Genomic DNA, 12354 nt, shown 5'->3' with positions numbered 1-12354 from the left:
CATTCATTTCTTTTGCTATTTAAATGTACCAATTTTCACTTTAAATAATTAAATATGAACTCATGATATGCCCTTAACAATGTTATAAGTTGATCACATGAAGGAAAGTATTATAATCAAACAAGACCGGTTCTGAGTTAAAATTTCAAAGGTGCTCTTTGTAGATTGATTAATAAACATTATAATGGATTGAAAAGCAAACTTATACTTACGGAGTCATGCGTTGAGCATATAACGAACTATTCTTTTACCTTTGACTAAAAAATATTGTGTGCTCGTCGTTCTAAGTGCCATACGTCTATTTTTTTAGGGGCTCACCTCTATGGGTGTCCCTATAAAAAATAAAAAAAAACAGAAAAGCAAACTCATACATACTAAATGCAACACACACCGCTGTTGCTAAATAAACGCTTTAATAATGAATCAAACTGTTTACTATTTATACAAATATAACATAAGTTCATATAAAGTACCTTAATATTTTTGGTGCCCGAATTTTGTTAGGCCCTGGACAATCATCATGCCCACACTGTTTCAGGGCCGTCCCTGCAATCAAAACAAGTTCACGCTTCTCATTTTGGTAAATTATAAAGTTTGCAACTTTATATTTGCTAAATTAGGAAGTAATGTGATGGGGCATATATTTCAATGGATTAGCCAGAAATGTTTGGTGTGAGGTACCCATTTGTTGACTTAAAACACGTACATTTCAAAAAGGTTCTCCCAATGGATTATGAGTCGCACCCATTTGCTTAAACAAGTGATGTACCCCCTCCTAACCCATGATCACCATTTAAGTATACTTAATGGTGGGTCTAGTCTTCATAGTAAGATTAAGGGACTATGATTACTCTCGCCTAGAATCAATCATCTCGATTGTTTATTGAAGAAGAGCTTACTTACAGTGGATATTTCACTTTAGTAATATTCCAAAATAATAATGCAACATCATACAACATGTTATTGATCTGAAATATTATAACGGCGGAATACAGGCGTAAGTCTCTCTCTCATAGCAGGTTAGTCACATGATTAGAATTAAAAAAAAACAAACATATATACATAATATTATATTTCTCCATATCTTCCATTCCATGTACTCTGCTTTCTTTTGAGGATTTGGTTTGGGGTGTGACTGCACAATGAAAGTTAATAGCACATAATTAATGTTTTCATGCTGTGTAAGACACCTTTCCCTTAATTAAACTCAAGGCACATGACGGCCTTGACAAGTTTATACGACGACCCTTGTCCTAGTGGACTAAGAAAACCCCAAATTATTTGTACATGGAAAAGGGTCCTCCTTGTCAAAACCTTAGGCGATATCCGAAGTTGTTTTTAGGATGTTTAAAAACGCTTTCAAATAACCAAAATTGCTTATGATTGTATTTGATAGGAATATTTATAAAAAGTTTTGAGATCATATGTAACAAAGAATGTTTTTAGGTTGTATTTGTGTGGACGCATTTCCAATCCGCCTAGATTGCTTTTTATCATTGTATAGAAAGAGGGAATTGAGCAGGAAGGGAGCACGCCAAGACCCGACAAGAAAGAAAATGGAGGAAGATTGCATCAAGTGGTGATAATTTGCACCAAGTGAGGGATTAAGGAGAGGAGTAATAAAAAATCCACCGCCCCACACAAGGAACAATGATAACATTTGGTTTCATGACATTGCCAATTCGCCAGCTGAAAACTAATTATTCTGAGGCAAGAAAGTTGTGTTTTGAGTTTCATTTTTGACGCTGGTGAATCACACAATAGTGGGTTGAGAAAACTAGAATGCATGTGTGAGTCTTCCCGACTTCCAAAAGATTTAACTGCCGTGACGAAACCACCAGCCGATTCGTTTTTTTTTTTTTTCTCAAAAAATAAAATAAAAAAAGTCCAAATCTATATTAGTGAACACATAAGTTTCCCAGCGAAGCGCATGACGTCTAAAGAGTTGGCAAATTTTCGGGTGTAACCGGAGGTATTTTCCCTCTCCCCAACTTTTGCCAGCGTTCTCATCACGGGAGAAGGATATAACCCGGTTACACGCTTAGAAAGTCTCCTATGAGTTGCACCCATGCAAAGGATAGATACGTCGTTAAAATGTTATGGTCGTCACTGAAAAATGGAAAAGTTAAAATCTGCCCGCCCCGACTCCCTGGTGGAGGTCATGGGCGAGCAAATGAAGTGTCTGGGATCGACTGGGAGACGTAGAGAGGGCGTCCAAGCCCAGAAATCACAAGTACTCCAACGAAGAGGTCCCTCTACCATTTTCCAAGGCCCTGCTCGACGAGCCGACGAGCGGTGAGACACACGAGGGCTCAAAATGTAAAGCAGCACCTAAAATATCACACCACAATAGAACACATCCATCAAAAGTTCTACTGATTGATTGTAGGCGACCAAAAATAGGTATATAGTAAAACAAAAATCTTGATGCATCTCCGAAAGGCCGAAAACACATAATCCTTCAGCTAATACAATTATCCGTCCATGAGAAATCTCCCAAAGCAGTAAGATACAGTTCGCCTGCTCTTCCTCTCCACACTCCAAATGCAACACATAAATAATCACCCCTTGTTACAATCTCTCTCAACAGCTAAAGAAAACAAAACAGCAGACCAACAATCTGTTCGTCAAAGTTTGACTTCTTCCGTCATATCCTGAGCGGGTGATTTCCAGAACCATACCTGTCTAGCTTTGCCTCTTTCACCTTTGATCTCTGGGTTGCAATCCTTTGGAATGGATTTGGTCCGCCAAACGTTTCTTTGGGTTGCTTTACCTTCTTTCTCTTTCCGCGATCATATTCTTCATCCCTGCATCAATTGACATTCCACAACTCATGAGAAGATTTTATAGGCAACGCTTTTACTGGTGAAAAATCATGCTGATCTAAAGTAATGTGAGATAAAAGGGATTCCAAACTCACCATTCATCTGGTATATAACCAATGCTGACACTCTCTGCACGGCTTGATTCTATAATATGAGAAGGAGGCAGTTCTATTTCGTCCCACCGAGCAACTGCAATCAACATCTTTTTTGTGAGAGACGCAATAAGAAATTATAACCACAATAACATTAGGCAATGCCAGATTCAATGGGCTTCTTGTCCATACTTTCTATGACAGAAGAAAGAACAAAACAAAAAAGTAATCCAGATATGGGAAACTACAAGGTTTATCCAGCATTCACAACTAACAGATCAATTGGTAGAAGTGAAGCTCAACTAGCCAATCAGAAGAAATACAAATGCAAAAGGCATTGCAATTGTGAAGGCAACACATGCATGACTAGATAACGGGACGGCATATATGCGAATACTAAAAACTACCAGCAACCATGGATCTATGGCCAGGAGGGCAGAGTTCTAGATAATGTACTCACCGACTGTCTCATCAAGGCCACGGGTTAGCACACCAATCCCTCCAATTTGCGTTCGGTCTCTTTTATGATTGTGTGGGGTATCATTTCCCCCCATCTCCTGCAGGTTTTCTTTTGAGCACGAGCTAGAGACATTACCATTTTGTAGTCTTTTATCACTTGCAAGCATTGTACCATTCTGACCGAGACTTTCTCTAAACACTCCTTTTTGAACAGCCGTTAAAGAATCATGATGAGGTTTCACTTCCCACTTTTTATCAGTTCCATCTGCATCGTTTTTTAAGCCAGATTTGGTCCCCTTTCTCTTAGAATTTTGCTTAGAAGGGGTTACCAAGGGAATTGACCGGGTTTGCTCAGATGTAGACGGCCCCATACCATATAAGCAAGAATTGTCCATAACATGTTCCTTAAGAAGGCTCTTGGTATCTGAAGACGGGTGCTTACTCCTTTTGTGTTTCTTCTTCTTCTGTACACTTAAGACCACCCGGGAAAGTAAGCTAGGTCGTAACTGCATGCATGCAACCTTAGACTTCAGCTGCTTCTTTTTCAATTTTCTATGGCATTTGCAATCAGGAGATTTTACAAGCAACGATCCATTTGCCACAATTAATGAGCCAGGCGAATTTGCTGACTCATCAATTACCACTTTTTGGCCAGAATCGCTAGTCTTCTCACCCAAAACATTACAAGCAGCACCTCCATTGGTAAAACTTCCAACCTAAAATAAAAAAGAAGTTAAATCTGACAACACAACCTATCATAGAATTCACAAAAGATAAAAAAAAACAAAAATAGGAAAAAAAAATACCTGACTAATTTTAGAGCTTGGTTCATCTGATGATTTGACAGTGTGAATTCCCTCCCTTTTTGTACCGCTAGGAACTCCGGATGACGTACTCAAGTCTCCCTTCCAGGAAACTACATTATTCTGGATGCATTAACAAGTTAAAAACTCAAGCACAAAACAAAAGTAAAATTATATATCAAGTGGGTAAAACTAGAGACATCAAAGTGCATAGAAGATATTGTCCACTTACATTATAAGAGGTCTCATCTTGTATGGGTTTAGTAGCCTCAAGGCTTTCAGGGTCCTTCACATTGGGTGATATGACACTGGAAACACCATTTTCAATTGACCTTCCTCTCTCATTAAGGTCAGTTTTATTGGCATCAACTTTTGCAGCTGTGGCATTTTCTGGACCCGAAGTGCCACCATTGCTAGTTGGAGATGATGGTAGCATATCTTTTCCCAATGTAGGAATTGGAATGGAAATCCCTTTCAACGAATCCTTTGGAAATGGTGATGAAGATTCAGAAACAGGTTCCTTCATAGGCACCGTATTTTCTGCCGCATTTTTAGAATCAGAAGCACCACCATTGCTGCTTGGAAAGTGAGATAATGATGGAGACGACTCTGAAACAGGTTCCTTCATAGGCACCATATTTTCTGTCATTGTCTGGCAATTAACTGATGCTTCCTTCAAAAGGGGCACCATAGGTGGAACTATAGTTGATTTTTGTGTCACAACAATAGATGAGGATGGACCACTTGATCTGCCTTCAACATGAATGGGTACTTTGGAACACTGGTTGTTAGTGGAAGGAGTTTTTAATCCAGCACCATTTGCATTGAAATTCTCCTTTCGAGCCACTTCAACAGGCTTCCTCGGTATTATATTTCTTCTATCGCGGACATAAAACAACATGTAAGCCTTCTGTTCCAAAACAGTCCTCTCACTAACTTGGTATACCTGTTGCATCATAGTTGTGCAAACTTGTAAGAAACCTTGATTGTTTTTTTTTTTTTTTTTTCATTTCATATGCAATTTAAAGATGGTAGATTTACTCCTGCTCTATCCCTCAAATACATACTAAACCACAATTAGTTACAAAGTAATACCACTCATCACAAACAAGTATCACAATCTGGTGATGCCAAGTGGCATCCTATCAATGGTAGTGGCTTTTCTTTATCATATAGCAAGTATACCCATCCAAGTGGGGTTATTCAAAGATAAAAACACAGCACATTTTTGGATGAGGGACTTATAAGAGGGATTTGCATTCCCATTTTGAACAGTCAAAAGTGGTTGGAACCATAGAAAACGAATTTGTCAATCTTGGGTGGGATTTGAATGAGATTTTAAAGCCCGGAACCCCACTTCAAGGTAGACAAAAATGTGAGTGGCTTCAAAAATTCATTAGAAGAGAACTTACTCCAACACTGAACCATGGACCCATAATTCAGGATCCAAGACCCTGGACACTGAAGACCCAGGATTCCGAACCTAGTGACTGAAATGTGAGACTCGCGACCTGAGACGTAGGACCTGGGAACAAACCTGAAAACCAGGACCACAGATCCAAGACCCAGACCAAGTAGTCAGAACACCGGACCAAGGTTCAGGACCCAAGACCCTGGCCGAGGGCACAGGCTAAACATGTTGTATAGGTTCCTTAAATGAATCCCACCACACTGGATAGATTAACCAAACAAGTAAATTTCAGGGCTCAATCTCATCTTTTCAAATTCCACCATTTTTTTTCTTTGTTACTTCTAAATACCTCATCCAAAGGAAAACTTTTGGCAGAAAATGATCATAATCTGTTTGCTTAACATGGCACATCTAAGATCCATAAAGTTTGGCTACACCAACTGTAGAAAATCCAAATTGTGAAGCATTATGAGGCAACCAGTGCAAATCTGGAAGCACTATACATCAAGGCCAGCTACTTGCTAGTGAAATCTCAAGTTATCAACGCACCTGGTTGTCGTCAAGGGAGTACCACATGCCACTTGATGTGCGAACATAGCAATAATAATGGCCAGAATAGGTGGTAGCGCCACAATGAACAAGAACCCCATAAAGAGTATATTTCAATTCTCCTTCCTGCCAAGTAGTACGTAAAATTAAGTTAAAATGCAAAACCACGAAGTGAAAGGCACAAAACATAATCAAATCAGCAACATATGACTTTTGGCTCCCTCTAATGCGTTATCCCGATCATAAACCTAATGGTCCAGATTCTAATTCCTAATTTAACATTTTTTCAGAAGAAAAAAACCAAAATTAAGATACAGTTTTCAACAAGCATTGGGCAAGATTATGAAATATGAAATAAAATAATAAGTAAACAGAATGAGTGACTTGAACAATCTAATACCACAATCTGTGCTTCTTTTGGATTGCTTCATTTGTAAAATAAAGAAATTTAGAAGAAAAGTTTGCATGGCTAAAAAGGTTGTACACTTACATAGGAACCACTAACAAATGGCTTCAAATCCAATGTAGGGCCAAATTTTACATGTCTGTCAATTTTTCGTCCAGGATCATGTGCACGAAATCGTTTCAAATGGATGGCAAGTACATAAGGAGGCTTTTGAACAGTCATTTGTTTGAGAGCCTGAACTTTCTGGTTGCATCGTTGGCACTGATATTGCCTTTCCCCTCCATCTAATTGTTCTGCTGCAGTAAAGTTTCCAAGTGCTTTTTGCAAGGAATCTGCGTTGAATATTTCAAGACTTAAATCTAAGAATGGGTCAAACTTGTTGGAGCAATAGGAGCACTGCATACACTTGACCTGAATAATAATATTAAAAAGGGTCACAAAACATCAGCAAATATTTAAAATCTTTACCTGTTTACAAAAACATAAACTCCCACACACTACAGTATCTCAAAAACCACAAAGTCTTACCTGGCTTCGAAGTCGACCGCCAAAGATCTTGTGTACCAAGCTCTTCTCATAGGCACTTGGGGATTCACTTGGCACACCAGACGGTAAACAGCATTTATGCATGGATTCCAGCAAGTTTACCATGTATTCATGTGCATCCTCCTGTCTAGACTTGGTGAAAGTTCGAGATATGCCTTATCATGTGTCAAGGATTCCAACTTCCAAAGCATAGAAGCAATAAAATAGACCCGGTACCACACTTAAAAACTGACCACTAATCTTAACCTTATGAAAATGCAAAATTGGAATGGTGAACACAAGAAACTTCTTTATAAGCCCTCCCTTAAACTTGTTACTAGTTACTACACAAAAATTAACAGAAGAAAAGAAATAGGAAGTTAAAATGAATAATAGCAAAGACACTAGTTATGAATCTGTAGTAACGGAATTACTCCAATCAGATTATTTGAGTATAGTTATCCCTAAGAAATTTGTTTTCTTGCTTATAAAAGAACAATTTTGACTGTAAACTATAAAAAATATTCATAGAAGAATTTTTTTTTAATTGATTTTGATTTTGATTTTTCTTCTCTTTTGCCACACTTGGTAGTCTAGCTTGTTGAATAAATAAGAACTCGATCAACAAAGAAAAAGTTCTATGGACAAACGTGGAGTCCAATGAGTACGCCCATCTATGTATGCCAGAAGTATATCACCAGCAAACAATTCAAGGATACATCGTAAGTTAATGACTAGATCCTTTGGCACCAAAATTCTCCCAGTTGATTGTAGAGCAAGACTAACATGCTTCTGGATGGCACATAAAGCACAAAACCCAGCAATATGGCCTGTAAAAAGAACAAAATCAATCAAATTAGCTATGCACATAAATTCAACATTTCATACATGCACATGTAAGCATATATGAGTGCACGCTTACCCCACTTTACAAATGGTACATTATGAAAGTTTTTTTGTTCATGTTAATTCCTTCCATGCGAACACACGGACACAAAAATGTCATATTTATTTGTCTATATTAACTTGTTGTAAGCACATCCTAACAAAGGGGAAGTGGAGGGTTGTCGGAGGAGTCCTTACATGAATTTCGATGCTTTCCACTTTGCAAGTATGCAGCTAAAGGCTCAGTATATGTCAGACACTGCAATACTGAATTGAGATAACAAGTGTTTCCCATATTCCACAAACCGGCACCCTGAAAATTACACAAACCATTTTCACTGTCAAGCAATTAGGAATCGAAACAATAATCGTAGAACAATCAAATGCAGCAATAGCATTACCACCAAAACATCACATAACAGAGTATCGACTATGAAATAATTGAAATTGGAAAAACTATATCAACCGAAAATTGATTCGACACAAGAAGCCAAGCAACAAACTCTGAATTCAGCTAAACAGAACATATAACAAGCCCGAATCAAAATAATGCAAATGCGAAATGATTCAATTCAACAATATTGGATGGGGAGTTAGAGAAGAAAGCGATCAAAGGCAACACTTTGACTCACAATTCTCCGGAAGGTGATGCCAAAGCTGAGCTCCGGATCGAACCCGTTCTCCAAAAACTCGGACCCATCCCTTTTTTTGGCACTCAAACCCGACTGAGCCTGATTAGAGCTGCTGCCGCCGCTACTTCCGGGATTCAAGGTCTCGAGCCGGAAGTCACCACTGCCAGTGTTAAGCCCATTGAAGGGCTTCCTTGCTCGGTGGAACTCAATACGCCTCTGAAGCGGATTTGACCCAGTTTCCGATTCGGGCATTAGATCCGCAAACCCATCCGATTGTCTTTGGAGCTTCGCCGTTTGCACCATAACGTCGGCCATTTCCGGAGCCCAAAAAGTTGAGATCTTGCAGAGAAAGTTTCGATTTTTCTTCAATGCGTTTTGAATTTCTCTCTCACTAGAATTGGGACTCAAGGTTTTAATGGCGGAATTGTTTTTGGGGATTTGGAGAAGCAGAGAGCTTTTTGAAGGCTTCTGCGAAAGAGAAGAGGCAACGGAGGCGATGGAGGCAGTATTAAACCCTACACAGACCCCCCAAGATTTTTGGCACCAGGTGGCCGCCGCCTACACCGAACAACCGTGGGGGTGATATAGGTGATTATGTCCTCGTGTCGTGATCATGTTTAAGTATGACAATTGGATGAGGGGAAGGGATCCTGTCTATACCTTTTCCACTAAATTCATCCAATCAACTAATTTAAAATTTTGAAATTTGATCCAGCGATTAAAGTTATTATAACTTTTAAAATGAATCCTATTTTTAGTCGTTGGATTAACTTTCAAAAGTCCAGATTGATTGATTTGATGAATTTAGTTGAAGAGATTCGAAAATGATCTATTTCATTAGATGAGGACACATACAAAACAAGGAAAATACCTAATTGGAAATTGCTTGATGAAATTACTAATCAAGGTTTGACGACAATATTTTATTCTCTTTTGGGTTCTGCATTAATACCTTGTTCATAAGCCATTTTGGCATCTCCTACTTTAAAGTTATGATATGTGGATTGTGATTATCACGATATTTCAAATTAATCATAATTCGATATAAAATGAAAAGCTTTCTAAATTCATGATAATGTACTTAAATAATGTAATTTACTAAAAATGCCCTTGTAAAGTTACTAGCTAGGATTGAGATAATTACGCTATTACTAAAATTGATAGTCCGATGTAGCTAGATGTACCTTTAGTTGTTGATAATCATTTTACAACTCAGGCAAGTTCCAAGTCTTATCCAACATCAAACCCTACCTTAATTTGTGTTACGTCGTAAGCTCTTGTTTCGGCGGGCCTAATTGAATAGGATAAGTCCAATTAAATTGAATATAAATTTTGTTCGTTGTTTGGTGAAGTTAAGTGTATCACAAATCAAATATGAATCTCGTATTCATATAAAAAACCAAAGGACATGGAAAAAACCAACTTTGGACATGGGTGTTCAAGCAACTCCAACCGGGCCATGTCACTCCCAAAACCCCAATCTAAGCTAATTCAAGTCAGCCTGTCAAACATGTCATAAGAGAGGCTGAACTCAGTAGAAAGAATTGGGTTAACTACGAGTCTGAGCCCACCTTCCGTTGGATTGGATCTACAATTTTGTGCAAGGTGACCGTACCACAATATGTGCATGATTGATTTAGAATACTATCATCCTTGCATCAAGATGTAAGAAAAATTCATGTGTTTGATAGTCTGCTTAGATGAAATGTTCAACCAACTCACAAAATGGTGGCAACGATCTTGTATTTAGAAATAGGTACCTAAATACATAGATCCGACCACTTGTATTATGATACTTAATGTATCGAGCAGTTTTTCCAGTACACCGAAAAATCACTCAATGTATACTAAGCGGATTGTTTCAACTTTTGGATCAGTTGATTGAGGTGGTAATAAGTGTATTGTTTAATCATCAATATTCAATACAATGTATGAGAGCCTGAGTTGAATTATTGGTCCTTCCTTTTTTTCTCTTGGTTGAGAAATTCCTAGTTGGAAAATTGAGTGGCCAATTTCTTTTGATAGCTTATCTTCAAAAGAGTGAACAATGAGGAGGATAAGGTCGTAATAACACCATGCATGCATATGACAGACAAACTTTCTCTTTCATTGTGATGCAGAATTTTCATGACCAAGTGATTTAATTTCGTTTACAATAAAAATAGTACACATCGATGGATGATTTGTAATTATTTTATCTTTCAGTTTTCCCTAATTGATATAACATGCAAAACCTTAATTTGTTTTAGGAAAAATAATAATTATTTGGACCACCAAACCCTAATTGCTTCATGCATGCTCTCTGATGAGTGACGAACAGTGTTTTTTCAATCTCGACCTCCGAATTATATAACATGCATGGAAGTCTTCAAGAAAAAAATTTCCTGAAGCAACGGAAAATTCGTTGTCGGATCAGAGTTTTATTCACAACTGAAATGATCGGATGAAGTCTGAGGAAACGATGAAGACACACACCCCCTTGTTTGAACAATCAATTCCCAACTTCATGCCTGTAGAGAACAGTTATATGCATAGTGTAAATACATGTATATGCATCTCATTCAAGATCACAGAAAATCATTACGCCTACAATTCTTCACTACAATTCTCACCAATACCAACCATACTGAGAGAATCACAAATAATTTCACTAGACACTAAGTTTTTCAGTGCTGAAATCTTAGTTTGCATTATTGAATCCTGTTGACACAGAAGCTTATAGAACTACAAGCACAAAGTAATGGTAGATTTATGCTTATAGGACATTTGTTTATTCGAATTCTGTCATTATACACCATTTATTTGTTTATTAACATATGATCTTGTATATATATTTTGTTTTATTCCTGCACAATACATATATATATATATATATAGTTTTGTGATTGATTGTTGATTCTTAACCAACAAAAGATAATGAGGGTGACGTTTTATATATATATCGATCGAATTGTGGATCATACTCTCTTATTTTCCAATGAGGGCCAACGTTTGTGTTAAACAATGGTTTAAATTATTATAAGTTTTGATTATGTAGATTAATGATAACACCCTAAGATCGTAAACCACTTATTTGCTTTGTAAATGATATTACGCACCCTAATCGATCTATTACATAATTTTAAAAATTTGTTCACACTGTAATGTCACTGTATTTACCAAGTGGCACAAAGTTTACAGTGTTTTATTGTATTAATTTAAATCTATCTTCAATTGCGAGGAATGAGATTCAAATTTAGGTGCAGAGGAAGGAGCACATTAATCAAGCCCACTGTTCTAAAAATCTCGCCTAGCGCCGTCTAGGCCTTCGCCTAGGCGTTAGCCGGCTGGCCACCTCTCCGACTAGTCCCTAGGCATTTCAAAATATGAAAGTGCACCTAAACCCGCTTAGGCATCTGCCTGACCCGCCTAAATGCCCGCTTAGCCTGCCTAAACTTGCCTATGCACCGCCTAAGTTGCGACTCTCATACCTAGACAGAAAATCAATAACTTTTATTTTGCATTTTATTTTTGTCAATAAAATGTAAGAGACTTGTTGAATACTTGGATGAACACTCATTATATGCTTGTTTCCCATGTTTTCAATATGTCCTAATACTTTGATAATTTATATGTCATTTTATTTTGCAATTTATGCATCCAATACAATTATGTTTTTTTTTTAAGTATAAATAGGCACTTATTTATACAATATATAATAAATTTACTTAAATCCGTCTAGTCCACCTAAACCCTAAGCCTTAAACCCTAACCCGCCAACTTGACTA

General features: G+C 37.6%; 1 protein-coding gene and 1 non-coding gene across 2 annotated transcripts; one reads left to right on the top strand and one right to left on the bottom strand.

Moving 5' to 3' along the window:
- Positions 1 to 213: 213 nt before the first annotated feature.
- On the top strand, positions 214 to 332 carry LOC137749087 (U5 spliceosomal RNA). Its single transcript, XR_011070163.2, has one exon. It is a non-coding gene; the product is annotated as a U5 spliceosomal RNA (small nuclear RNA).
- A 2027-nt stretch (positions 333 to 2359) lies between these two features.
- Positions 2360 to 9177, bottom strand: LOC137747307 (ubiquitin carboxyl-terminal hydrolase 23). The gene is made up of 11 exons (XM_068487397.2): positions 8588 to 9177; positions 8154 to 8268; positions 7790 to 7900; positions 7074 to 7246; positions 6630 to 6956; positions 6140 to 6265; positions 4412 to 5125; positions 4183 to 4302; positions 3378 to 4092; positions 2921 to 3014; positions 2360 to 2807 (listed from the first exon to the last, which is right to left on the bottom strand). Exons 1-11 carry the CDS (start codon positions 8900 to 8902, stop codon positions 2648 to 2650), a joined length of 2970 nt encoding a protein of 989 aa, XP_068343498.2. The 5' UTR covers positions 8903 to 9177; the 3' UTR covers positions 2360 to 2647.
- Positions 9178 to 12354: the final 3177 nt, after the last annotated feature.

The sequence above is a fragment of the Pyrus communis genome, chromosome 2 (assembly GCF_041283825.1).
Source record: "Pyrus communis isolate YQ-2024b chromosome 2, ASM4128382v1, whole genome shotgun sequence".
Classification (NCBI taxonomy): Eukaryota; Viridiplantae; Streptophyta; class Magnoliopsida; order Rosales; family Rosaceae; genus Pyrus; species Pyrus communis.
The sequence above is the reverse complement of the archived record's forward strand: the minus strand, read 5'-3'. Positions and strand labels throughout refer to the sequence as shown.